Source organism: Artibeus jamaicensis, unplaced genomic scaffold (assembly GCF_021234435.1).
Source record: "Artibeus jamaicensis isolate MK-2021 breed Jamaican fruit bat unplaced genomic scaffold, CSHL_Jam_final scaffold_11, whole genome shotgun sequence".
Classification (NCBI taxonomy): domain Eukaryota; kingdom Metazoa; phylum Chordata; class Mammalia; order Chiroptera; family Phyllostomidae; genus Artibeus; species Artibeus jamaicensis.
In genome coordinates, this window is record NW_026522027.1 from 2775897 (window position 1) to 2803764 (window position 27868).

The following is a 27868-nucleotide window of genomic DNA, read 5'->3' on the forward strand; positions in this document are numbered from 1 at the left end:
GTTCCATGGGGGTGGCCCCGTTTTACAGGTGAGGTACAGTGTTCAGAGAGGTGGAACCATTTGCCCCAAATCACACAGCCAGTGGATGGCAGAGCCGACAGACCTCAGAGGGCACTTAGGGGAGGCCTCTGATTCATAGGTGGGGAAACTGAGGCTCTGACAGGACAGGTGAGGGCCTTCCACTGGATGACCTGCCTCTTTGGAGTGCAGACATATTTAGAAAGACAGCAACTTCTCTGTTTAACATTTATTACAAAGTGTGAGAGCAGAGACCAGTGGTCTCTTCCCCGGCTCTACCTCCCCTCCGTGTTCTCTGCAACACTAGAAAAATGGCGTCCTCCTGCTCTCCCACCAGGGGGCGCTGCCCCCTGCCTTGTCCCAGCTCCAGCTCTGGCTCCTTCAGCTCTGCCAACCAGTCGGCAACTGAGGCAACCCAGGATCCTGGACTCTGGGCCCCTCCTCCAGAACCCTCCTCCTCTGGGCCACGGTTGCCCCAGCCCCCAGGCACCTCGGCTTGGAACTGAAAGCCGGAGGTCATCTGTGGCAGCGCTGTGCGGATGTTTTGGTTGAGGGTACACGGGATAGTGGTAACCATTTTCCCATCTGGGGCCTCAGGGGTGGTGGGCCAGGGCCTCCCTCCTTCAGCCATTGTCCCCTCCAGCGGCCTCAGCGAGCCAACCCACCCCAAGGTGGGGCCCCTTGAGTCCTTGCATTTGAGGTGCTTTATTCATAGGGCTGGGTCAGGAGTAGAAGGGAGAATGCCCTTGACCTCAATCCTGGGGAAAGGAGCTTTGTTCTTCCTTCACGGGTCCTGGGGAGACAAAGGGAGACGGATGGACAGGCAGGTCAGACACCAAAGGAGGAGCAAGGGAGGGGACAGGGAGGTGGAGGCAGACAGAAACCAGTGGACAGAAGAGGAAGGAAGAGCGTGGGTGTACCCGGCACCAAGAGATCAGGGGCAGCCAAACATTTGGAAAGAGCTAGAGAACGTGCCCAGGGACAGGCAGAGAGACAGGCAGATTCCAAGCAAACAAAGAGGGAGAGGATATCGAAGGTCAGCCAAGGGGAGAAAAGTCTGCTTCCTTCACTGCCCGTCCAGTCCCGAACTTGGAGTCCTTTCCTCCCAGCACAGGCAGAGCAGAAGAGAAAGGTTAGCCCCGTCTCCAGGTCATGCCCCGCCCCCTTCACCCTGCCGGGTGCTGACCACAGGCACCTCTCCTCCAGAAGTTTTTCCTGCCCAAGCGCCAGCCTCCTCACCAGCTATGTGGCCTCCTGGCTGGGTTCTGGAAGCTGCCTTGGCCTCAGCACAGCGCTGAGCAGCTCAGTCAGGGTGTCCAGCTTCCCTGCCAGTGCGTCAATCCGCTTCTCCAGGGCCTGGTGTGAGCTGCTCAGCCCCCGTTGCAGGTCACACAGGATCATGTGCATCTGGGCAGAGAGAAGGGTCGGGGGTGTGAGGGGCTGGCGGGCACCCTGTCCCGTGGAGTAAGGCAGTGGAACCAGCATTGAATAAACCATTCCAGGTGCTCAAGGACTGTCCTTAACCATAACAGTTACCAACTATTGACCCGACCACACCCCAGCTACTTGGCCAGGTGCTTTTCATGTGTGGTTTAAAGTCTTAAAGTCCGTGGGGAGTGAAAATCCTGTTCTCATTTACAGCCAAGGAAACTGAGGCCTGGAACAGTTCATTGGCCCAACGGCAGCACCTAGAATAAGGCCTAGGATGTAGTAGGTGCTCACTAAATATTTGTGGCATTGATGAATGCCTGACATCAAAATCCACATACATAGCTCTTTCCCTTCCTTCTCAAACCAGGGCTCACAGCTTCGTCCTTGAGGGTGTATGAACCTTCTGTGAGAATTCTTTAATTATGTGCTTTACGGCTCGATAATCTTAGGAAATTAACACCTGTCAATTCTGGCAGGCCTGGGCCCTCACCTCACTGAGGCATCCATTGTGAAGGCCTGTATCTGTGACAGTGTTTACCATGGCATTGCTGCCGAGGGCCACTGTTTGAATTGTCATGGACTAATGAGAAAAAGCAAAGGCCACCGGATAAGCAAAAAATGCTGTTCATCCAGCGGAAGGCTGTGACATCACTGCCCCAGCACCGGCGGAATCCAGTGGTCCCAGCAGGAGGTGGGCGGGCTGAGTGGCTGGGCCCTGGCTCCGCCCCCCAGCCCACCATAGCAGCAGAGATTGAGTTTTACTGAGACAGTGGCCCCCTTCCCCATGTCATTGTTCATTTGCATTTGATTGGTTTTGCCATGTGTGCTTGGGCTTGGTTTGTAAATTTGCTTTGGTTTTATCATTGTATAAGAATCAGAGTTGGAAGGAATTTTATATCCGTCCACATGTAAGTAACTGGACAATAAAAATAATTTAAAACTAAACACTGGAGTTCTTTGTACAGTTTCTTTCTTTTTTTTCTTAAGTTTAAAAGGGATCTCTCTGTGCCACACATGAGTTTAAGAAACCAAGTATTGCTTTATGTATTCATTCAACCACAGACCTTTATTGAGGACCGGTGTGTGCCAGGTCCTGGCCAGAGTTTCCCACGCTGGGGCCAGCTCTCCCTGCACGCCCACGGCCCAGCCTCCCTCTTCCCCCAGACTCCCTCCCACGGATTCTGGTACCTTGGAGATGTCCACCATGGAGTTCACTTGGTCCTGGAGCTTTCGATGTTTCAGCCGCACCTGGCGGAACCTGTGGGAAGGAACAGGTGGTCGGGTTTCCTATGAGCCTGGTCCCCAGATGTGGCCTTAGCTTGGGAGAAGGATGAGGGGAGGACAGACCCACGTACACACAGGACGGAGAGGAAAAGTTGCCAGAGAGCTGGTGGGGGGGACCTGCACCCACAAGTCCACCTCCCTGGGGGAGACCTGGGCATCCAGGCCCACAGACACTGTGAGACACGAAAAACCAGCCACAGACACCGAGTCGCTGTGAGATCCAGGGTGCAGCTAGTTGTTCAGTCACACACGGGTGTGCATGCTGACACGCCATGCAGGGAGATGTGAGCACAGGTGTACACGCTCACACATGCACACACACACACAACAGCAGCCCTCACGTGCTAATGGCAGCCAGCAGCCTGCGCTGGTGCCTACGGGCTCCTCCAGAGTCCTTCCTGCGTGTGTGTTTGTAGAACATCCAGGCCTCTTGTAGCAGCCGGGCGGCTGACTCCTTCATCTGGGGATGGGGGCGCAGTGTCAGTGCAGACAGGCCCCTGGGCTCTGGGAGGGGGGCCTGGACTCCTGGGTCTGAGGGGGCAGGGGCTGGGGGCCTGGACTCCTGGTCCCAGCGGGGAGGGACTGGGGGCCTGGACTCCTGGTCCCAAGGGGGAGGGACTGGGGGCCTGGACTCCTGGTCCCAGCGGGGAGGGGCTGGGGGCCTGGACTCCTGGGTCCGAGGGGGGAGGGGCTGGGGGGCCTGGACTCCTGGTCCGAGGGGGGAGGGGCTGGGGGCCTGGACTCCTGGGTCTGAGGGGGGAGGGGCTGGGGGCCTGGACTCCTGGTCCCAGGGGGGAGGGGCTGGGGGCCTGGACTCCTGGTCCCAGGGGGGAGGGGCTGGGGTTGGAGTTCCCGTGCAGGCGGGCGCTCACCTCCTTGGTGAACTGGATGTCCATCATGAAGTTGTGCACATGCTTCTCCGCCTTGTTAAACTCCAGCTTCCGAGCCACCACGGCCACCAGCAGGGCTGTGCAGCAGACCCCCTGTGGGCGCGGGAGGCGCGGTGACACAGGGACTCTGTAGGCCCACTCTGTGCCGCCACCCCTCCCCTAGACCCTCTCACCAGCCACACAAGGCAGGCCTGACCACCCCGAGTGGTCAGTGGTCAGCAGACAAGCAAACTGCTCCCAAGGGTGGAGCAAGGCTCAGAAGCCACGTGTCTGAGACCAGCCCCTGTGTTTACGCCGTCAGAACATTCTCTGCCACTAAGGGTGCGACTGGGGGCAGAGAGGGGGCTGGTCTGGGGGAAAGGCAGGCCTCAGGCTCCTGGGGACCCCTTCCTCCCTAGTGCTGACGCCCAGTTGGCCATCGAGTCACTGAGGGTGTTCCCCCTCCACCACCACAGCCTCTGCCCAGCACTGGCCCTGTCTTCCTCCTGGATTACCTCCAGCCTTCCATTTACCCCAGGGGCATCTAACCTGGTTAGGACCCTGCCCTTCTCAGCCTAATCTAACTTCCCACAGCCCCAGACTTCTGAGCCTGCCTTTCAGGCCTCCCCAGATCCCAGTCTCCCTCCCAGACAAAGGGGCCCCAGCTCCAGCTGTCTCACCTGCCCCGGCACCTGGGTCTGAACACCCATTCTCCTCCCTCCCCTCCTCCAAGGCCTCCGATCCTTCAAGGCCCCGTCAGACCCCCACCTGCTCTGCGGCCCCGGGTCACCCTGCCTGGAGTTAGAAGTAGTCTTCTGAAGCCCCAGCCCCCCTGTGCGTTTTAGCCCTTGACCACTCAGAATTCACTAGCTGCGAACATTAGCTCTGGGACTGCTTGTGTTCCAAACCCAGCTTCGAGCAAGTTATTCAAACTCCGAGGGCCTCCGCTTCTCCTCTGTAAAAATCCCTCACTGTGTGATGCTATGGATTCTGTCATCCAACGCCCGGGAAGTGTTTAGGACACGGACTGGCACAGAAGTTCTCGGGCACAGTGCGCTCATAAGTTCTACTTCCGCTCTGCCTGGAAGTGCTCGCCAGGAGCGGCCGTGACCCCCAGTGTGATGCTCGCCTTCTCTCTCTGGATTTCAGTTTCTCCTTCTGTCCAATGAGGACGGGGTGTTGCCCTGGCTGGGTGTCTGCCCCTTTTTCCTTGTCTCATGCGCTGCTCTGTGTGTGTGTGAGACAGTCCCCTGCCACCCCCTCTATCACTGTGGGCCCAAGGCCTGGGGACTCATCATGTCCTTCCTGGGATAACATCAGGGCTGGGGACTGGCTGCTTGAGTCCCTGAGGGTAAGGGAGCCAGCTCTCTTGGGGAGGTGGCGGCCAAGGCATTGGGGGAGGCCCTGGAGGGGAATTAGGGGTGCATAGGGGGGCTGGGTGCCTGGGTCTGTGAAGGGAAGGGGTGAGTGTCTGGATTTGGGAGGCGGCATCGTCTGGGGCTGGAGAACCTCTGCCTCATCCTGGAGGGCACAGGAGCTGGGTGAGGGTGGCAGATGCCTGGCACCTGTTTCAGTAACAGCCCCTCCCACCCCACCCTGTTTAATGAGCATTTCTTACGTGCTGGGCACTGTCTGAGGCCCTTTAATAAAGGGGTGTCCAACCAGCAGCCCAGGACGGCTGTGAATGCGGACCAACACAAAATTGTAAATTTACTTAAAACCTTTTTTTTTGCTCATCCGTTCAGTTTTTGACAGTGTCTGTGTCTTTAATGCGTGGTTCAAGACAACTCTTCTTCTTCCGGTGCGGCCCAGAGACACCAAAAGGTTGGCACCCCATGTTTTAATTCATTGAATCTTCTCAGGAACCCCACGAGGGATTCGCCAGGATAAGCATCCCATTTTATAGGTGAGGAAACTGAGGTTCAGAGAGATTATATGGCTTGCTTCCAGCTAGGAAGTGGCAGACGCCGGATTTGAACCCAGGCAGCCTGGCCCCACAGGCGCACCCTTCATGATTAGACTCTATAGCCGTGATGGAGCCTGGGAGACTGGACTCCCAGGTCCTAGAGTCGGGAAATGCGGCCTGAGTCCTGGATGACTGGGCGGTAAGGGAGTGCGGCAGGACGTCTGAGTCTGGAACGAGTGGGGGTCAGGGCTGGAATCCTGGATTCTAGAAGGACATGGAACTGAAAAGCCAGAGGCCTTGTGTCCCTCAGGAGGGTGAGGACTGAGGCCTTAGTTTCCGGAGAGAGCAAGGACTTCGGGGATGGATTCCTGGGTTTTAATAGGAAATGGGGTCTGTGACCTGGACGGGGGCTGTAGGGGACCAGATACCACGTTTCTAGAAGGTGTCCCTGATTGCCTGTGCTGGCTCCCTGGTCTCCTGGGGCCAGGGGATGGCCAGTTTGGACTCCGGGCTGGGTTTCGGCCCCCGACCCCCCAACCCCTCGGCCCCATGAATCAGCAGCCCCAGTAGCCTCTGGGGAGTGGGGCCCCTGGGATGGCTGTACTCACCATGACTCCAGTGGAGAGGCAGACAATCTTGCCCCACGTGGTGCCCGGCACAACATCCCCATAGCCAATGGTCAGGAATGTGATGGGGATCAGCCACAGAGTGTCTGAGAGGTGTCCCGTGGCGTTCACAGCCTGCCTGTGGGGAAGGGTGGGTCAGTGCTGGAACCCCGCTCCGGGGCTTCCGGTGGTGTCTGGTGCCCTCCTTCCTCACACACACCCACCGGCCCGGGAAGCACCCAGAAACACAGCTAACGAGTTCTCTGGGCTTCGGAGAGACTGCCTGGCCCCCACTCTGCTCTGTGAGCTGGGCTGGGTGCTCAACACTCTGGTCAGTGGGAACTGAACCCTGGTGAAGCCAGTTCCGAAACTAGCTTCTTTTCAGTGAGGCTACTGGGGCTGCTGATTCGTGAGGCCGAGGGGTTGGGGGGGCCGAAACCCAGCCCGAAGTCCACTTGTCAGATTGGCAGGGGGCTGCATCCACCCAGAGGAGTAGGAGCCTTTGTTTCTGATTTCCACAAAGATGCTGTCTGGCCTAGAGATGTCGCTATCAGGACTGAAAAGGCGGGACTCTGCATTTCCCCTCACCTCACAGAAGGGGACATTTCAGTCTAGCCATGGAGGGGATTGAACATTGGGGCGTGCTCCACTTTGGCCCACAAACCCCTCTGGCATCAGACTCAGGAGAGAAAGCTGCCATCGATAAGGGTCCCAGACCTCAGAGCCACTGAATTATTGTCTGGAGGTGGGGACTGAATCTGCACTGTTAACAACCCCCCCTCCTCCCCAGTTCTGAGTTGCAGTCAGTTTGAGGACTTCTGCCCCTGGATTTAGAAATGCAACTCTGTCCCCACCCTGCCATTTTTCAGACAAGAAACACGGTGGGAAAACCATTCCTGGATGCTGAGCCCGACTGATTTCGCGGCTGGGAAAACTGAGGTCCTGCCAGATGAAGTTTAGCATTACAAAAGATCAGAGTTGCCGGGGAGACTTGAAGGGTGGTGGGTTTGTAAAACTGACCCATTGTACAGATGAGAAAACAGGCTCAGACAGGAGAGATCTAAAGCCAGGTCTTCTCCCTCCCGCCCCTCAAGAACCACTCGCCAGGGGCACTAAGCCAGAGGCTCTGGAACTTGAACTGGCATCAGAACCACCTGTCAGAGTTTTAACTCAGGTGGGTCTTGATGTAGCCTGGGAATTTGGGTTCTCGGGTGATGCTGCTGGTCCGGAACTACACTTAGAGAACCACGGGCTGAGGTTACCGCCCCCCCCAATTTCTTTATTTGTGTGTGAGTGTGTGAGAGAGACAGACAGACAGACAGACAGACTGAGGCCCTGCAAGGGTACAGGCCCAGCGCCAGGTGACGCAACATGCAGCAGGCAGCCTGGAATCGGGTACCACTTCCCTGCAGGGAATTCCCTTCCAGAGGCAGCCCCCAAACACCCCGTGTCTGCACCACCGTGAGCACCTACAGTGCATCTGTGCCAGTTCCTCAGAGGCAGATGCAACGCTTGGCCAGGCCCCGGGGCCTGGGTTTCCAGACCGAACAGATGCCTGGAAACCTGAAGCAGGAGAGGTTGGGAAGCAGGAAGGGAAGGGCTTCCTAGGGTCTGTGTGTGCCCGGGGAGACTGGAGGCTGCAGGTGGAGGAAGGGCTGGGGCTCGCCTGGACCAATGTGGACAGACAGCCTTCCCCACGGCTTGGCGCCCGGCCGCTGCCCTAAGCTGCTTCTCCAGATGCTCCTAATGCCCCCGCCGCACCCCCACCCCCGCACCCTCACCTCTCAGCCACGGACAGCACCCAGGCGGTGGTGACCCAGAGGCCAAGCGTGAGGCAGAGCAGCAGGCGGCCGGGATGCGTGTTCATGTACAGCTTGGCTACGAACCAGTGGCGGAAGCGGACCTGGTTGAGGGCGCCGATGCTGCGGTAGGACGCGTTGAGCAGGACGCCGCTGCGCAGGAGCACGGCGCGGGGCACCAGGTAGAGGCGCAGCAGCATGACCAGCGACAGCAGCGCCTCCCCCTGGCTCAGAAAGCCCGGCCAGGAATGCGTCGCGTTCGACGGCGTGCACAGCGGGCTCCGCACCGGCGCCGGGTGCAGCCCGCACACCACCAGCTCCAGCAGGATCTGCGCCACCTGCCGCCTCGTCAGTGCCACGCGCCAGTCCCGGAGGCTGTTGTCGGTCATGAACAGCTGCGGGGAAGGGCGCAGACCGGGATTGGGGGTCACATGAAGGTCAGGTGGCTGCCGCCAGCCTGCACCAGGAGATAAGAGGGGCGCGCCCGCGAGGCCAGGGAAAGAGGCAGCGCCTGGGCGTGGGGCTGAGGAGGGTGGGCAAGGAGCAGGGCAGGACCTGGGGGGAGACATCTCTCCCGCTTCTCCCTTCCCTCCTCGCGTCAGCCCACTTCCAGAACGGCCAGCCCAGGAACACTCAGCGAGTGCCTAGACTGTTCTACATTCTGAGGTGAACAGACAGACAGACAGAAGCGCCTGCCTTCCTGGAGCTTACACATCCGTGGAGGCACCCCCCACTCCGTTTTGGGGGCCAACCGTGTAGTCAATGTAGTCGTCAGCCATTAGCAACCACGACAGCCAATACCGACGGGGACTTTGGATGTGCCAGCCACTGCTGCCCGTGTGGTGTCTCAGTGACTGCTCACAGCTCGTGAGATGGAAAGAATTTTCACCCTCATTTTAGAGGCGTGGGGCCCTCAGGTGGGCAGCGGCTCAGCTGGGCTGCACACTCAGGACACTTCGACTGCTCAGATGGCCGCTATCCATGATAATGTGTGTTTTGCACTGAGCACCTCTTACATACCAGGCACTGCAAGGGACCTTACTGCACAGGGCCGGTAACCCCCATTTTATATGGGGGTGCGGGGAGGAGGGAACAGGGTCCCAGTGAGACAGGACCCTGGTGCGAAGGGCTCCCGGGTCAGGGGGGTGTTGGCACGGGTGGGCAGCTCAGGAGTGGGGAAGGACCTGGGGACACAGTCCCGGGTCTCGGGTTGCTTGGGATTGGAGTAGGTGGGGGTTCAGGGATGGAGGACAGAGGTCCGGGGACCGAAACTCTCAGCATCCGTGAGTGTGCAAGGCAGCCCGGGGCTGCAGGTGGAGGGAGGGGACGGGCTGCTGCAGGCCGCTCTGCTGGTTTGTCTGAGGTTCGTCCCTTCCCAGCAGATGAGGGAACCTCATTCATCAGCCCAGAAGGAGGAGGAGGATGGAAAGTGTGAGCTGACAGGGCGGGGTGGGGGCTGAGGGCGAAGGGAGGGGCTGGGGTGGGGCCTGCCCTACCTGGACCTCTTTGGCATGAAAGGCCAAGATGAAGCAGAGGAGCAGGACGGTGGAGATGCTGATGGTGCATTTTACCAGGAACAGGTAGAGTGCCCACTATGGGGAGAGAGAAAAAGGGGTGAGGTCCCAAGTCTCCACCCATGGGTCCCCTCCACCTTCCTCCCTAGCAGCCTTGCCTTCTCGATCCCCAATTTCCTAGCCTCCTTTCCCCAGGAGCCCCAACCCAGTTGCCCCCGAAGTCTCAGTTCTGGGGAAGTCTCCAAACCATCATCCTTCCCAACTGGGCAGCCGTGGCCCGAGTGCCAGTGTCCTCCTCACCTCTCTCCGAGAATTCGCATCCCTTAGCGGGGAACTTGACACTCACATTTCTTCTAAATCCCATCTACTTGCCCATCAAAAGTAGTTCGCAGGTGTGTGTGTGTGTGTGTGTGTGTGTGTGTGCGCCTAGAAGCAGACATCTGACCTCTGGAGAGTCCTCTCCTCTCCCCTTCCAACCCAGCTGGTCCTGCCCTAGAAAGCAGCTTCACCCCCCCCCACCATGCCCCCATTCCCCAGGAGCCTAGAAACTATCATTCATTCCCCAAGGAATGAATGGCAGCCTCCCTTGCCCTTATACAGGGGGCTGAGTCCCTGAGAGGCCCTCGACCTGGCTCAGAGAAAGGCCCCCCAGCGCCCCGCCCTGCACCTCCTCTCCCACCTCCTGACCTCTCTCTAGGCTCTAAGCCCAGAGCAAGTGTGGCTGGAAGCACGTGGTCTCCAGAAAACATGGAGGTGTTTCCCCCACCCTCTCTTTGTGTGGCAATAGCTTGGAGGAATCTAGAATTCTGGAGAAAAGGAGTTAGAGGAATCTGGGACTGCTGGATTCCCTGAGGGGCTGGGGGGGCAGTGTCCCTAACTGGGGGGGGGGTGTTGTCAGGGGGAAGGCACCACCTGGGTTCCCACCTGTTTGTCCTAAGACACCTGCTTCTGCTAAGATGCTGCCAGCTCCCCTGAGTGGGAAACAAAGCCAGTTTCCTGCCCCAGGGGGGGCCTCCCCCACCCCCTCCTCGAACAATGGTGCTGTTGTCCCCAGCCTTCCCTCCCACCCCTTTACCCTTCTCTGGCACCCCAGTCCTTGTCTCTTTTCTTTAGTTCGTCCCAAACCCCACGCCACGAAACACAACCCCCCTCCCCCTCCCCACAGAGCAGCCCAGTTCTCCGATGGTCATCTCTACTTTTCCAGTTCGCGGACACGCCCCCGCTCCCTCCGACAGCTCTGCCTCGCTCCCCTCCACTCCTGGAGTTGGGCACCTGCCTCTGCTCCCGAATTGCCTCCCCCGACCACGGCAAACAGGTGTCTAGGGCCCTGGGAAATAAGTCCATTAGATCGAGATGGAGGTGGGGAGGGGACAGGGCTGTTACCAAGACAGTCATAGAAACGGGGCTCAGGAGGACCCCTAGAATCATGTGTCAAACCCCCACCCCCAGCTTACAGATGGGAACACTGAGGCTCAGAGAGCTCTGGCCGCTTCCCCGAGTCCCACTGCCAGAGGCAGAGACCTGGCAGGTGGGAAAGGAAAGGAAGAAATGAGCAGTGAGAACAGGGAGGGAGCGGGGAGGAGTGACCCCTTTGCCCTTTCCTATCTGCCTGGGCTCCGCAGGCTGCACCTCCCCGGCGGGGCCGGTGCTGGAGCGTGGGAGCAGAGGGTAGGCCCGGCCACGCTTCCTGTTGGCATGAGCTTCGGCTGCCGCACCCCCTCGGTGCCCGCTGCCCTGGCCTCGTCCTCCCGGCCAGAGCAAACACGCCTGCCCTGACCTTCCATGTGGCTCCTGGTCATGTGAGAGCTGCCTTCCCCCCTCACCCCAAAATCCCAAGCCTGAGCCTCCATCCCCCAAGAGTCTCCCCAACTCAATCTTTAAATCACTGCCCCCCCAACCCAGCCAGCCCAGTGACACACCCCTTACTCCAGTCTGGCCTCCAGCCCTCCTTCCTTATTGAGCAATTCTGTTCTGTCCTCCAGCCACTAACCCCGACCCGTGCCCTGCCTGTACCTCCTTCGCTGCCCTGACCAGAGACAGAATGTGCAGGATCCTGTTCCGGCTCCACTTGGCCTTTCCCTTCCCATTCACTACCCTCCTTCAAACTCAGCTCCTGCCCCCAAAGATGCTCTAAGGCTGCTCCCCGGTGTCCCCCGCTCCCCAGGGACCCAGGAGTTTGGGGACCACTATGAACCTACTGGCCGCTGTTTCCCAGCTTAAAGAACACACAGACTCCGGGCAGGCAGCACTTCTTACTGACAGAGACGGGACGGGGTGTGTCCATGTCCGTTTCCCACCCCACCCCCACCCCAGGCAGTTTCTTCAGTCCCTTTGTGCTGAGGTGCTAGATAAACGTTAGAGCTCAGATAAGAACCAAAGAGCCGCCGCCTGCTGCCAGAAGTTAATCTCTCTCCTCACCCTCCCTTCACTGAACCGAGGGCTCCCGCTCCCCTAACCTGCTCTTGGGAGGCTGGCGTGTCCGATCAGCCCTCTCCCCCTGACTCCAGCTGTTTAACTGCAGCACCTTCAAAGAGTGAGACACTGAGACCCTCTTCCCTTCCTTTTGCAGAGAGGACCGCCAGCATTTGCCTCCCTGGATTCCAGACTCTAGAGTCCAGCCCCTCCTCCCTCAGACCCGGGAGTCTCAGCCCCCAGCCACTCCTGGGCCAGGACGAGGGTTCCACTCACCGAGCACCCTCCGAACCACAGCATCTCGGCGTGCAGTACCATGAGCCCGATGCCAATTCCCGCCAGCGTCAGTGCCCAACAGGCCAGCCACTTCTCCTGCTCCAGCAGGTGTTTTCGCCGCTGCAGGGCCTCCAGGCCAGGCACCAGCTCCCCGCTCATGGCCCCCTGGATCTTGGGGCTCAGCCAGCTTCCTGCCCAGGGTCCCCCACCTCGCAGCACGCAAAGGGCAGCCACTGTGGCCAGCAGGTCATCAGCCTGCTCTGCTCAGTTGCTCTGGGGCTCTTGCTCTGAGGCAGAGCAGAGCCCGTGCCCTCTGGGGGGTGGTGACGGCCGGCTGGGCAGGGCAGGGAGGGACTGGGGAGGCCCTTGGGCAGCAGGGAGGCTCGTCAACCTCCCTTCTCAGTCTAAGGAGGGGCTGGGGTGTGTCTGGGGCAGAGCAAGGAAGAGCATGCACCCACGTGGGTGCAGACACACTGGCACACAACGGTCACAACAGTCTGCACCGTGTGACACACACCTGCATGCAGCCACACCCACAGCACCGCCGGACACAACCTAACACACTTGGGCACACAACTCGACCTACACCAAGTGACTCACAACTCCCCACGGGTTCTGAAACCCACAGCCACACCCAGACACCGCACATGTGCTGTGACACACGCCGGTCCTCAGACAGGCAGTTCCCCGTGACACACACAGCCACCCAAATACTGTCCACACGCAGGCACAAATGCTGCGATCCGTGGGCACAACACTGTCTGACACAAACAGCCACACCCAGACGCCACACACTGGGTGATGCACACACACAGCTGCACAACCCACAGCAAATGTCCCACAAACACACAATTTGTGCTGGCGTAGTGATGCCCGATGCCACACACACGCGTATGGAAACAATACGCCCACAGAGCCCCGAGCATTGCACGCCCGTGGAATGATATCTGACACAAGCAGACACGTGACATTTAGGGATACACCCATGGCATCCCCGTCACCCAGCACACGGAGAAACGCACAGGAAGCACACAGAAGCACACCACGCGCATGGCGACTCGGGCACACACACTCAGAGAACGACATACAACGCACCCCAGGACACAGCGCCATCCAGGTGTGTAACCGGGGAGCAGTATAAAAGGTCACGGGCAGAGACCTCCATCGAACAGCGACACACACAGAAACCCAAGCAGCCCAGCCCAGAGGAAGACGTTCTGGCACATTCCGGTGCGTCACAGGGGACACAGCCCAGAATGGTGCCCCAGGGGAGGGGACAAGGCTCGGGCTACACGGCCCCGAAGCCCAAATGCAATGTGTGTGGAGGAAGGCGCAACCCGTCGCCTCTGACTGACAAGCCACATCCAAGCTCCATGTACCACAGCCGCATACAACCCGGCACTCCATGTGCCCCAACACGCGTGACCCTGTGAGCGCAGCGTGCACGGAGAGATGCGCAAACACAGGTGACACAAAGCACCTCAACGCATTTCCCAACATGACCTTTGACACACACCACGTGTCCCGTGACATCAGACGTGACCCACTGACCCGGCTGGTTCATAGGCCGGCAGCAACGCCACACACACCAGAGGACGCCCTGCGGCACAACGTGATACACACCCACACACACGGAGCACACTGAGTGTGAGCAGCCAGGCTGTGGTGTTGGCAGAAAGAGGAGAGGACCCCGACAAGGACAAACACCTCAACGTGAGACACAGAGTCATGTCACAGAATGAATGACACATGGCTTCACACACACAACACCCAGAAAGGCACAGCTCACACGCATGCTCAGACCAGCACTGGTGAGGCAGTGACGCGGCGTTGGGGGGTGAGGACTTGCAGCAGCGCTGAGGTGACCCAGGGGTCAGTCTGCCGCACGTTTAGACGCAGATCAAAACACACAGGGGCACACAGGTGTGGTGACCAGCACACCTCACACAGTGTCACATGCTGACTTATGACACAGCCGTTGGTCCCGAGGACCTTGCTGTTGGTGGGACACACGGACATAACCCCTTCCCTCTCCCATGTCATGTGCCATGCAGAAACATGGACCTGCCAGCCACAGGGAAATGGGACACGCACAGACACGCCTGGCAGCTCACCAACACATACCACGCAGACACACCCAGAGACACCAAACCGCACACACAGACCCACCCAGTGACAAAAACACAATCGTGCCCGCCCGCTCCGTGGCACACTCCTCAGTGATGGAGACACGCCCGGGCACACTCAGATGCCACCCACGTGACTGTGGCAGAAAGCGGGTGCTCTGGAGGCCTGGGCCCCCCCGCCGCCCACCGCCCCGGGGCCCTGGCATGGGTCTCGGTGCCGCTCTCTTCCTCGTTCTCACCTGCAGCCCCTCTCTCCGTCTCTCCAGCTCTGGAAACCTCCGGGTCTGTCTTATCTCTGCCTCCTTCTGTCTGTCTGTCTGTCTGTTTCCATTGTTCTGTCTCCTCGTCTCCTCGTTTCTGCCTCTCTCAACCCCTGTGTCTCTTAGCATTTCGGCCTTCACTCTTGTGCCCCTCTCTGGTTTTCTCTACTTTATTCTCTCTCCCTGTCACTGTCTCCTGGCCTGCATGTTCCTCTCTGCGTGTCTCTGTCTTTCTGTCCCTGTCTGTGCTCTCATATGTCTCATTTCCTCTCTGTCTGTTTCTGGCTGACGCTAGGTCTCTCTCTGTCCCCTTCCGTGCCTGTTCCTCTCCCTGCCTCCACGTCTCCCTTTGGGCCTCTCTCTGCCTCCGACTCTCTCTCTGGGCCTCTCCATGCTTGTCTCTGCCTCAGTTTCTCTCTCCTGTTCACTGGCGCAGCTGGGGACAGCCTTGCCTTTTTCTGAGTCCACCCAGCCCCACACAAGGGTCGGAGACGCAGAGACTGCGGCCATCTGAGAGAGTCAGAGGTCATGGACAGAGGCCTCCAGCACCAGCCCCTGCACGGCTGTGCCCGGTGCAGGCACCAGTGAAAAGTGACACAGATGGAGAGATACCCAGAGAGGTCTCGGTGTCTCCTGACACCAAACACAGCCATTTGGTACAGCCAGAGGGCAAGGGGGAGAAAGTGAGACAGACAGATTGAGGAGGAGAGGGAAGGAAGGAGAGAGAATGAAATAAAAAAATCAGAGATGGAGGAAGAAGGAACCCGGAGGTAAAGAGAAAGCAGAAGCCAGAATCTAGAATCCAGACATGGACGTTGCTGCAGAGAGAGATTTTTGTCTTCAAAGCAGGCCACGACTACAAGAGAAAAAAAGGAGCAAAGGCTGGAGGAAATGGGAGATGCCAGGGTGGGCAGCAAGGGGGGCACAGTGAGAAGGGCACCTGCCTGCAAACTAACCTTCCAGGCCCAGGGGTCAGTGTGTAGGGCGCACGGCTCGAGCCCGCTCCCTCCGGCCCAGGGAGGGGCTGAGCGGGGCGGTGGGGGTGACTCAGGGCCCCCGAGCTTCCTGTGACTCAGCCCTGGGCTCAGCCCTGGAGGGGGAGTGGAGGGTCCCTGTGAAGGAGAGGAGGGAGGGGACACCAGAGGATCTGTACGCCTACATCGGCCCTTGCGAAAGGTGACTGAGGGCCACTTCAAGGCACTTTGAAGGGAGGAGGGGCAGGGGCGTGGAGAACCGGGTCTGGGGGAGGAAGGGCCGGGGGCCCAGACTCCTCCGTCTGAAGGAGGAAGTGAGCCGGGGGCCCGGACACCTGATCCAGGGAGACCAGAATAACTGACTCCAACGTCCCCGGGACTTTCCCCTGGCCTCGTCCCAGCCGTCCCACCTTCCTCCCAGCTCCGCGTCCGGGCCTGGAAAGGACCCAGATGCCATGGGGCCCAGCCGGAAGGGGCCTAGGACAAAGGGTTGTTTAACTAACTGCTCAGGGAGTGAAGAAGAGGGTGTCTCAGTCGGAAAGGTCACCTGTCGCCCAGGGCTCGTGCAGGGAAAGGCGGGGCTGAGCCGGGTGGGGAAAGACTCCCTGGAAGTCAGAGGCCCTTTGGCGGCAAATCCTCCAAGGCAGCCTTTTGAGTTAGACAGCGGGTAGCTTCAGGGCATCGGGCTGCTGACACCTCGTGGTGGTCTTGGGAACTGCAGGCACTGTGCGGGTCTAGCCCGGTGTGATGTCAGCAGACTTTGAACACCTACTGTGTGCCAGGTGCTGCTCTAAGCGTGGAGGGTATAGTAACAACAAAACAGAAGAAGAAACAACCCTGCCTTCCTGGAGCTCCCAGGCTGAAAGAAGTCTCGTGCTCCCGTCAATCTCTCAGTCTCTCTCTCCGTCCCCTGCCCCACCCCCACCCCTGGCGCTGCGAGTCTTTGCTTCTTTCTGTCTGAGTCTCTCACTGGCCTTACTTCTTAGTTTCTGTCTCCTGGCCTTTGTCTCCAAGGGCACGCCTTTTTCTTTTCTCGTTTTTCCTTCTTTCTCTGTTTTGCTTATTTTCTCCTTTGTATCTTTATGTTCCCCACCAATGAAAACTCATGTATATTATTATGTTAAATCATATATCATCATTATATGATATATGCTTTGTGCTCTCAGAACTCTAAGACGGTCATGCTGCGAGGAAGCCCAAGCTAGGCACGTGCAGGGGCCACGCCTGGGCCCAGGACACCTGGGCCCAGGACACCTGGGCCCAGGACACCTGGGCCCGAAACCCAAGTCCAACCCCACTGGACGCAGCTGCAGGAGTGACCTCTGCAGAGACCAGCAGAAGTGTCCCATTAACCCTCAGCTTCATGAGAAAAAAAAAACAACGCACTTTTTGGGATAAGACACTGAATTTTGGAGTCGTTCATTGCATAGTAAATATTGTGCTCTTCTGCTCAGTTTTTTTTGAAGTTTTCCATAACATAAGTATGTACATGAATATGTATATGTATGAATAGGCAATGGAGTAGATCACGGACATGGCACTTTATGTATTGCAGCCAGTATTGTTTGCTTCTCTCTTTTTGGCTCTGGGTCTTTCTTGACTCTCAGTCACAACCTGCCTTTCATGTTTTCTCGTCTCTCTCTCTCTTTTTCTGTGTGTCTGCTCCAACCGCACCAACCCCCACCTGCCACTTTCCCCTCCATTTGCTTTGCCCCCCCCCCACACTGACGTTCTGGCTGGTCCTTGAATGTGCCAAGCTCTTTCCTGCCTCCGGGTGTGGCGCCTGCTTTTCCCTCTGTCTCCACGCTTTTTAACCTCCATCTCCTCATGCATCGTTCCCTCACTTTATCCAGCTTTCTGCTCAATCGTCTCAATCCTTGATCCAGCTATTGTCTCATCCTTGATTACCTCTTCAAAAATGGTCCTCTCTGGCACCATAAATAATCCTGTATTTTATTTCATTGTTGTACCTTCATCACAGTACTTGGGACAATCTAAACGGTCTTGTTACCTTGTTTTTCTAGTTGATGAGGATCTTACCATCCCCATCCCAGTGTTTAGAGCAGTGCCTGCACCTAGGAGATGCTCGGGTGGTTGGTGAAAGAATGCTTTTTAAAAATATTTTATTTATTTATCTCTAGAGGGGAAGGGAAGGAGAGAGGGAGAGAAGCATCAATGTATGATTGCCTTTCATGCGTCCCCTGCTGGGAACTGGCCTGCAACCCCGGTATGTGCCCTGACTGGGAATTGAACTCAGATTGTCTGGTTCACAGGCCCGTGCTCAATCCACCGAGCTATACCAGTCTGGCTGAAAGAATACTTTTGCTCGATGGGATGGACCTGCTCTCCTTCGACTCCACCCTCTCACCCTGTTCCTGACTGTCCAGGAGGCTGGAGGACGTCATTTCCTCATTGCCCCCGTCATTCGTGCCCTCATTGGTTGAGTTGCTGTCTGTGGTTCTGAGACCCGGCGCTGCGGATCTGTCCTTGGTGCTGACTCAGGCTCCCACTTCCGTTAAGCTGGGGAGGGCAGAGGGATGGGGGTAACGGGCAAGGTGATGTACGACCCCAGCACACATATCCTGTGAACCCATGAGAGAAGGCAGACAACTGAATTCTGAAGACAGGGAGTGTCTGGGTTCAGCAGGCATTTGTTCTATGTCTCTATGTCTCTATCCTTTTTATCACGGAAAACGTCAAAATACAGAAGCGAACAGAAGAGAATGATATACCTCCATTTACAAGTACCCACTTAACAAGTACCAACACATGGTTAATTGCATCTCATCTGTCTCCACCCACTTCCTCACTTCCTCTGTTATTTTAATGCAAATCCCAGACATGATATCATTTAATTACATGTTGTATTTTAAGTTGTGTTTCTTTGTGTTGAGGTCTGACCTACGCATTGTAAAGTTCACGAATCTTACGTGTACAGATTGATGCCGTTCTGCCCGTGTATAAAGCATCTCCACCATCACAGCCGGCTCTCTGGTCCCCTGTCCCGACTGATGAACCAGACCCCGACCACCAGAGATTAAAAAGCCACAACATGGGAATCCAAAGACCTGGGCTTTAAACCTTGACTTGGCTGCTGACACCATTTCTCTTGTATGAAACACACTATTCATGTAGACAGTGCATAAAATACAGAGGTACATTTTGGACAAATGATTTTAGAGTGAACACACCTAAGGAGAGTATCGCCACTCCCCAGAACCTTCCAGACCACAAAGCCCTTCCCGGCTTCCAGAGGAAACCCCTGTTCTCAATCATAAGGAACTTTACCCCTCCCAACCCCCAACCCTCACACGCTCTTTCTCTGTCCTTCCTTCTCCCTCCAATCCCTCAACACTAGGCAGCCCCTGACCCTAGAGACCAGGAATGAGACACCCCACCACCAACCTCTCCCTGGTCTCCTTGCCATTGGTCTCACTCCACCCCCCAGTCTGGCCTCTGCATGGCCTCAGGGCTTCCATCTCCTGGCTTTGACCTTGCCTCTCCCTTGCTCTAAGCCCCCCTATTGGCTGCAGGGGAAAATTCGAGAAATGTTATTTTCACTCCCATGGGCCCTGTGACGCTTTTCACCCTCATCTTCGTCTCTCATACTTTAGACACAGACCAATCCTTGGTGCACGCTGTCCTTCCTACCTGGAATCCCTTCCTTCTGCTCCTTTGCCAGGTCCTACTTGTCATTAAGGTGTCTTTTCAGAGGTCCATTCCCATCAGACGCCTTCCCCAGTCTTCCTCTTTGGAGCTCCCTTAGGCCCTCGTACTTCAGGCTTTACCCGCCGTGACTTTCCAGTCGGTGACTGTCCTTTTCCAGACCAGGAGCACAGGGGTGTGTCCGACTCATCGCTGGGTCCCTGGCTTCACCCAGCTCAGAAGAATAGATTGTAAATGTTCGCCACATGTCCCCCCCTGCAGCTCTGCCTCTCACTTGTCCCTGCCACTGTCCTGCTGCCTCTCTGCCATTTAACAAATGTTTCCTCACACCTCGTCGTGGGCTGGTGCACTGCTCTCCATGCTGTTAGCCTGGCGACCTCCTGCTCATCCTTCAGGGCCCAGCACCCACTTCGTCCTCTATGAAGTGACCCCTGGTGTCCCAGTGCCCCAGCCGTCCAGTCACAGGTTTCTTCTCTACCTTCCAGCCCTTCCAGCACAAACACCTTCCTTATGTCCTGCCTTGGTCGCCCTCGGGGCCGTGTCCATCTGCCCCCCAGTCTGTGTTGCCTGTCCAACCTAGAACTCCACAGGGGTAAGGTTCTCCAGAACCACCCAGCATGGAAGGTTGAGTTACAAATGTTTGTTGACTCTCTAGCAAGATTGCTTCTGCCTCTGTGTCTCTGTTTGCATGAGCTGCTCCCTCTGCCTGGAATGCCGTTCCCTTTCCTGTCCATCTGACGTGCTCCATGGCCTGTCACCAGGTCCTCCTCCCTCCGGTACCAGCCCTAGCGCGTCCCTTCCCCAACACTGGATCCTCTTGTCCTTGCACATCCCTCCACCACAGGCTCCTGGCTGACTGAGCGTGGACCTGCCTCTCCCTGCCTCTCACTCATCTCCATGGCCCTCGTGTCCAGTGCCCAGCCAGGAACACAGAGGGATCTCAGTGAGTGACAGACACAGATGGGCCTAAATGCACGTTTGGGAATGCTGGTTCCCTTCCAGCTTTGAGCTGCCTTTCCAAGATCCGGGTCTGAAGTGGTCCGCTGTGTGTAAACAGAAATTGGGAGGGTGATGGGTTCTCCTTTCTGTTCCCGCCATGACCAAGGCCCTCCCCAGGACTGCAGGATGTCTTCTCCTCGGTTGCGTGTTGTGCACAGCCTTACTTTTGTCCACAGTGGATGAAGCGTGGCGATGGGCGCAGAGCCAGGGGTTCCACCGGTCTTACCTCATGCCCCACCACCAGAAGGAGCCTTCCTGATAAAACAGTGGGGTGACTCAGTTATTGTTGCCGACACCCTCAGAGGACGGGGCTGTGTCTCACAGGATGCAGCATGGGCCTCGAGCGCCGACTCCCCCATAACCTGCGTACGTGGGTCTGAGTGGCAAAGGGCAGCAGGGGCTCCTCTCATTATTACACCTAAACCCAGGTGCAGAATGTTTGCTTCCCAGCCCCATGACTTTACGCGCTGCTGGGTTGGAGGTCTTGGTTCCCCTTCAGAGGACACAGTGACGGTTCCAGTGAACCGGAAGGTGAGTCTGCCACCTGGCTATTTGGGGCTCCTCCCACCACTGAACCAACAGGCGAAGAAGAGGATTCCTCTAGTGCTGGGGTGGCTGATCTCAGTTACTCAGGGGAGACTGGTTACGTGGCCACAGTGGTGCAGCGTCTAGAACCCAGGGACCTGTGCCAATCAAAGTGCTCTCAATATGTCCATCACCCACTGTTGATTCTCACTCCCTTCCATCTGCTCCTCTCTTTGGTAAATGCCACCACCATTTACCCTGTCCCTCCAGCCAGAACCTCAGAGTTGTCTTAGTTTCAATTCCCCTCTCACCCTTCCACCAACATATCAAGTCCTGGCAGCTCCACCAACTAAATCTACCCTGTTTCCAACTGTTCTCACTACCCCTGTGGCCTCCGCCATCATCACACATCTGGACTGGGGCAGTAGCCACCTCAGAGGTCTCAGCTTCCGTTCTTGCTGCAGGAATTCTCTTAAAATGAGAAGCATGTGCACAAGAAGACCTGTGCAGGACTCTATTTATATGAAGCGCAAAAATAAGCAACATGTGGCCTTGGCTGGTGTGGCTCAGTGGATTGAGTGCCGGCCTGTGAACCAAAGGGGTCACTGGTTCAATTCCCAGTCAGGGCACATGCCTGGGTTGCTGGCCAGGTCCCCAGTAGGGGGCACATGAGAGGCAACCACACACTGATGTTGCTCTCCTCTTTCTGCCTCCCTTCCCCTCTGTCTAAAAAAATTAATAAGTGAAATATTAAAAAAATAAATAGGCAACATTCATCTGTGATAGAAGTCAGAGCAATAGCTACCTCTGGTGGCTCTGAAGGGCTGGGAGGGGGGCTTTGGGACGGGGGCTGAAACTTTATCTGGTGGTGGTTACTTGGATGTATACACCCAGGAAAACTGGACTTCATGCATTTTACTGTATGTGTTTTATATCTTGCTGAAAAAGTTACATGTCATTATACAATTATGTATATTATAATATATAGCATTAGATAAACTCTATAATAGCCATACCGTAATATATTGCATTGTCTACTATATATACACATATTATATATAATACCTAATGTTACCTATATAGTCATGGTGGCCCCCTGCTACTAATTCTCATGGATTCTGTGTCAGTCTTGGATGGACCCAAACAGCAGAAGGAATTGGCTCCTGTGACTGCGGGGCTGGTCAGACCAGTTCCCCACTGGCAGGGCAGGTTGTCTGCAAGGGCAGGTCCCGGGCGTGGGCTGACCTCGCTGTCTGCAAACAGGTTTCTTTTCCAGGAAATGTCAGCTCTGCTCTTTAAGGCCTGTCAACTGACTGAATGAGGCCCCTTATTTAAAGGTAACGGATCATCGGCTTTCGTCCCATCTACAAAATACCTTTGCCGCCACAATGAAATTAGCATTTGAATGAATAATGGCCAAGTTGACCGTCAGACTGACCATCTGACCTTTGAACCCCCCTTGCAGTAAACCTCAAGTCTGCTCTCACTGGAAAGGTCAGCTTCTGGAGGGCTGGGACTTGTGCCTGATTTGTCCAGTGCGGTATGCCCACCAACTACAACAGCGCCCGTCACGTAGTAGGTGCTCAGGAAATGTGACGTGACATGAGTAATGACACCCAGGGTCCCTTTGTGCATCAGGATGTGGAGACATCCTGCATCCTTCTCCTCGGACCTCACAGGAGTGTGGATGCTCTCGCCCCGCAAGGCTGCCCCGAGGGGGAGCGAGAAGGTGTGGAGACCCGTTCTTGCTCTGCCATTCACTCCGAAATCGCTCTCTCTCTGCATCTCAGGCAACTTGTCTGCAAAATGGGGATGCGACTCCCCTTCTTGCTTGCCTCCCTGGGTCGTTGGATCAAGTGGGGGGGAAGGATGTGAAACGACCCTGAAACGCATGCATACCAGAGGATGAAGTCCACGTGCTCACATACGTGTCCTGCCCACCCCGAGGTCCTTCCTGCCTCCAGCTCTTCGTCCAGGCCGTCCCCTTCACCTAGAACACCTTTCCTCCCACTTTCCTCTGCCAACGCCTTTTTACCCTTTAGGATTGTAAAAATCTACTTCCTCCAGGAAGTCTTCTCCCATCTTCACAGGCCGGAGAATCTTGCCTGGTTCGGCTTTGCCTCAAGTGTGTTTCTGCCACATTAATCCACACCCAGGTGTTTGGGAGGTGGCCTAGCCCAGTGGTTCCTAGTGGGAGTCACACTTCCGACTGTCCGCTCACAAGCTACCTGAGCTCAGTTCAAGCAAGTGCCCGTACCTCTCATTGGCTCATCGGTCAGGTGTGGATTGTGACAATAGCCCACCTATGCCTGGCGACTGTTGGGTCCCGGGTACTCCACAGTCAGCCCACTGAGTCCTGACTACAAGCACTGGGAAGTAGGTTTTGTCAGTATCGTAGGTTTTTATTTCCACTTCTGCCTTACTGGCCAGGAAACCCAGGTGCAGAGAGATTCAATAACTCGCCCAAGGTCCCCCCCCCCCAGGCTAAAAGGTAGAGATGGGATTCAAACCCATTCAGCCTGGCTCCAGAGTTTGGGCTCCTAACTTAATGATACACTGCCTCTCGGGTCTCTCATGCTGACACTGTACATCATGTGGTTCCCTGCTGGGGCTGGTCCTAGGATCCCGGGGTGGGGGGGGGGGAGCACAGAAAGCAAGGTCATGGGGTGCTGGGGCCTGGCTGGTGCTCAGGTTTGCTCTTCATGAGGTGCAGGGTGTGGCCGTACCTCCCCATCCTGGGATGCCGGGGACCTCGCCCAATTTCTCCCAGGCCTGCTGAGTCAGTGAGGGCAGGGTGGCCATAGGGAAGTGGGAGGGAGGGAGAGACAGGAATGCAACTCTCGTTTAACATCATTTTTTACATCACAGGGGCTGAAGCAGTGATGGGGGGGCGGGTGTGCCCCGCCCCGAGCATCCTTCTCACGAAGAGGCCGGATGGGTTGTCTAGGGGGAGAGGCGGAGGGCTCCTCCCAGCGCGCCAACCAGGAGGGGAACCACAGGGAGCAGGGCCGCGATGTGGGGGACCAGGGGAGGGGTGGAGGCCGAAGTGGGGGTGAAGGGCTGGGTCGTGGAGTCCCCGTTGCAGAGGTGCCCCTCACAGCAGGAGCCGTTCAGGGCGATGTCCGTCCAGGGGCTCGTGGTGCCCCTGATGGTGCAGGAGGGCCGGTGGCAGGTTCTGATGTACACGGGGACTGAGAAATTGCCTGGAGAGCGCGGGACGACAGAGAGCGGGGCTCAGACCTGAGGGAGGCCAGGGCTACGACTGGGTCCGCGTCCGCGTCCGCGTCCGCACACTTGCTTCCAGTCTCCCCTCTTTGGGCTCGGGCCACGCCTCCTCCCTCGGTCCAGGGTCCTGCCTCCTTCAGGCCAGGCCCCGCCTCCCCCCTTGGAGGAGAACCACAGCTCTTCCTTCAGGGCCACATCTCCTTGTCCCGCCTGCTGTGGTGCCTCTCTGCCCAGCCTCCAGACTCTCCTCCCCTCCCACCCTCTCACCAACGGTCATTTGGCCATTGCCCAGAAAGCAGACGCTTTGGTCCTGGTGACACTGGACCCGTCGGGACTTCTCCGGGGTGCAGTCCTCTGGCTGGGTCCCCACGCAGGAGTAGCATTCGGTGCCACTGAGCGTCGGGGGGTCGGGCGCTGGCAAGAGAGCGAAGTAGACTTGCACTCAGGGTGAGGGTTCTGCGGTTGGTAGCGCGCGCTGCGCGCCGCACCTGGGCGCCCGCCTCTCCAGACCCTGCAGCTGCGGCTGCACGGCCGGTGCGCGCGCGGGGAGGTGCCCCCCACCCTCGCTGCCCCGAGCAGGCCCCGCCCCGCCCCCTCGCCGCCCGTCCACGCCCATTCCCGCCGTCAGGCACACCTGGGCTCAGGTTGGGGATGGTGTCGTGGTTCATGAGGTCATCATTGCACCAGTCGGTCCTGCAGCCACGCACTACAGAGTAGTCGGGCGGCAGCGCGTAGGTGTTGGACAGCATCTCTCCGGTGGACGGGCCCGTCCAGCAGCCTTTCTGTACCAGAGTCACCGAGGCGCGGTACCCTGTGGGCGGGAGGGGATGGCTCTTGGTGCGCTGCCTCCTACTCCCGCCTGCCTCCACCACTCCCACCCCTCCTCTCCCTCTCGCCCTGTCCCCCTCCGCTGTCCACCGGTCCCCCTCTAGTCTCAAGTCTCTCCCTCTCCTCTGCTTCTCCACCCTTTTCCCTCCTGCCCTTCCCTGCCTCCCTCCCACTCAAACTCCACTTTCCTGGCCCCTCCACCCCCGCAGCCCTGCCCCTCTCCTCCCTCGCTCTGCTCTTCCTTCACTGCCTCCTTTCCCCACTCCCACCTCCTCTTCCTGGACCCCTATTGCCTCCTCCTCCTTCCCCACCCCACGCCCTCATCCGTTCTTTTCTTTCTGCTCCTTCCTCTTCTCCGAGTCCTTCCTCCTCGTTCTTCCCTTCATCTCCTACCCAATCCCCCAACCCAGGGCCCTGCTCCTCCCTCCCTAATCTCGCATCCTGTCCCTGCCCCCACCCCTTTCTCTTCTGCACACGCTTCTCTCTCTCTGTCGTTTTTTTCCTGCTTCCTCACCAGTGTCCAGTGACAGGACAGCCTCGGAGCATCCATAGGGACAAGAGATGTTGGCAAGTTTCATGCCACTGAGGTCAAAGGGCCCCAGGTAGGTGTGTTGAAAGCTGTAGCATTGCAGGGCTTGGGACTCTGAGGAGAGGAGCGGGGCTGAGGTGAGGGGAGCAGGCCAGGGATGTACACATGGCAGCCACATGGGCCGGGCTGTTCTCCGAGGGGAGACAGGCCCTGCTGCCTCGGTGGAACCAACCAGGGTCTGCTGCCACCACCAGTTGTGGCCGTTCTACCCAGTGGCAGAGGCGTGGCCTCAGTGCACCTGACAGTCCAGTTTTCCCCGCCGGGCTGTTCCAGGTCTCCATTCTTCCAGGAAGCTTTCCGGGGATTTAAATAAGGAGGAAGTGATTCACTCCTGCTGTGCCCAGCCCTATCCCAACTGCACTCACCAAGGTCAGTTGCAGTTAAAGGTCACTGATGGAAAACAGATACTACAATACAGGCAGTGGGTTGTGCACCCTTGTACTAGACAGACACAGCTACAACCAGGCCCAGTGATACACACACTTAAACACTGAGGTAAATGCAAAAGAACACAATTGACAGGCTTGTGCAAATCTCACAGAGGGACACACAGAATCCTGAAGGTGGCTGGCCATTCACTCACAAAACAACCAGCACTCAGACCCTCCAATAGAAAGCCCCCAGACCAAAGCACAGCACCTCACACATGTGAGATTCTACTCAGAGAAACACATGTCGGTGTGGGACCAATAACCCTACACAGAGACCCAGGGGCACAGGCCTCAGACCCGAGTATCACAGACACACGAGTAAAGAGACCACAGTTGTGTAGTTAGAGGTAGACAAGAAAGACCCACAAAAACATACAATTTAAAATCATAGACAGATACAAGACACAAAGAGACATGAGACTCGGGTACACACAGTGACAGATACGTATCAAAACACCCCAAGCATGTACAGGCAGAGATAAGTATACGCCTCCTGATCGCAGAGATGCACAAATACAAAGAGAGACACAGATGTACAAAATCATACTTGCATCTCTTTTATTAAAAAGGTGAAGCTAATAGAGCAACTGTAACAGCATAATCAATAAAAAAATTTAAAAAGATAAATAATAAATAAAAAGGTGAAGCTAAGAGATAAACACATCCATAAAAGCATTTGCTCCAGCACCCAGGCATCAAAACTTGATACAGAGAAACACACGCAAGCACAGAGACCCACAGGATATGGTCACACACACACACACACACACACACCCAGAGTTATCTTCCACAGATGCACACACATCAGTTGTGAGCAGACACGGGTCTTTCCCACCTCTCCAACTCCTTGTCTTTGTAACCACATCAGTCCCGATGAGTATGTCCCTGTTCTTACCCAAACTGGGGGAAGGAGTGGCCTGAGGATGAGGCCAAGGTTCCCTGACAGTTTTGGAAAGAGCCCCCATCGTTCTCCAGAAGTACCCTTGACTAGGTTCATGGGCAAGGAGAAGGAGAAAGGCTGAAGCACCAGGAAGAGGGGAAAATGGGGAAACTGATGGAGAAGAGAAATGGAGAGGACACGGTCTCCAGACCTCTGCGTGAGCAAGACCCAGGGCTGCAGGCCCCCAGCCCTGCTCCCTCAGACCCGGGGGTCCAGGCCCCCACCAGGCCCCTCCTGTCACGGGGCTCAGAAGTCTGCGTACCTGTCAGGCAGAGCACGACCCCACAGAGGCAGAGCAGGATGGCTCTGGGGACTCCCATTGCCAGGTCCCGGAGCTGAGCAGACACCGTGGACAGCTCCTCCGCTCTGAGCAGGTTCTCACTGCCGGGCTCCAGGCATCCCAGCTTCCCCGCTTGGCAAGATTCCTCCACCCCCGCCCTCCCTCTCCAGGGCTGGTCTCCTCCCAGATATGCAATGCTGAGGCCACGATGACTCCTGGGCACTGTGAAAGGAGGGGTCGGGGGCCTGAACTCCTGGTCTGAAGGAGGAGGTGGCTAGGGAGTTACGATCCTTAATACTGGAGGAGTCTGCATGTTGCTCTCTTTCTACGCTGTTCCCCACACTGTGGTCTAGACTGAGGTTGGCACACGCGGCCTCTTGGTCTCTCTTCTCTTCCTGCACCCCAACACAATGACCCACATTCTCAGACACGCAGAGCCTCCAGTCCTGAGGCCACGTCTCCAGACCCACAGACACAAACATCATGTCTTCCTGGAAGCTTCCAGGACCCCCTCTATCCTCACTCACCCACCCCAACGCAGCAACAAGTACCTCTCTGTCTTCCTGCCGTGTTGACCCTGGATTGGGATATTGTCTGTCTCCCCCATCAGGCTGTGACCTCCTCAGAGGCCTCAGGGGATATTTGCTAAGTTGTGTGAATGAAACAATGAATGTACAAGCAGAGAGGGTGGTAGTGACAGAGAGAGAGAGAGAGAGAGGAGTCCCAGAGTTACACATGTGTGGACGGATGCAAAGGTAGACACACAGACCCACTCAGACACCCCAATGAACGGGCCATGCCCACAGAAGGCATTTAATGTTTATGAGATTAGTAAATGAATGCAATTCAAAAACTGGATGAGGTAGAGACAAGCAGACAACCAGAGGGCGCAGACAGACCCATGGGGACAC

At 57.0% G+C, this 27868-nt stretch overlaps 2 protein-coding genes across 2 annotated transcripts; both read right to left on the reverse strand.

Annotated features, from left to right (window-relative positions):
• Positions 1-232: 232 nt before the first annotated feature.
• Positions 233-13661, reverse strand: KCNN4 (potassium calcium-activated channel subfamily N member 4). Its single transcript, XM_037152339.2, has 9 exons — positions 12115-13661; positions 9409-9504; positions 7895-8307; positions 6117-6252; positions 3606-3716; positions 3075-3193; positions 2638-2707; positions 1258-1425; positions 233-811 (listed from the first exon to the last, which is right to left on the reverse strand). The coding sequence occupies exons 1-8, from the start codon at positions 12271-12273 to the stop codon at positions 1261-1263; spliced, it is 1269 nt and encodes a 422-aa protein (XP_037008234.2). The 5' UTR covers positions 12274-13661; the 3' UTR covers positions 233-811; positions 1258-1260.
• Positions 13662-23607: 9946 nt separating this feature from the next.
• On the reverse strand, positions 23608-25310 carry LYPD5 (LY6/PLAUR domain containing 5). The gene is made up of 4 exons (XM_037152288.2): positions 25232-25310; positions 24524-24700; positions 24157-24303; positions 23608-23867 (listed from the first exon to the last, which is right to left on the reverse strand). Exons 1-4 carry the CDS (start codon positions 25293-25295, stop codon positions 23608-23610), a joined length of 648 nt encoding a protein of 215 aa, XP_037008183.2. The 5' UTR covers positions 25296-25310.
• Positions 25311-27868: the final 2558 nt, after the last annotated feature.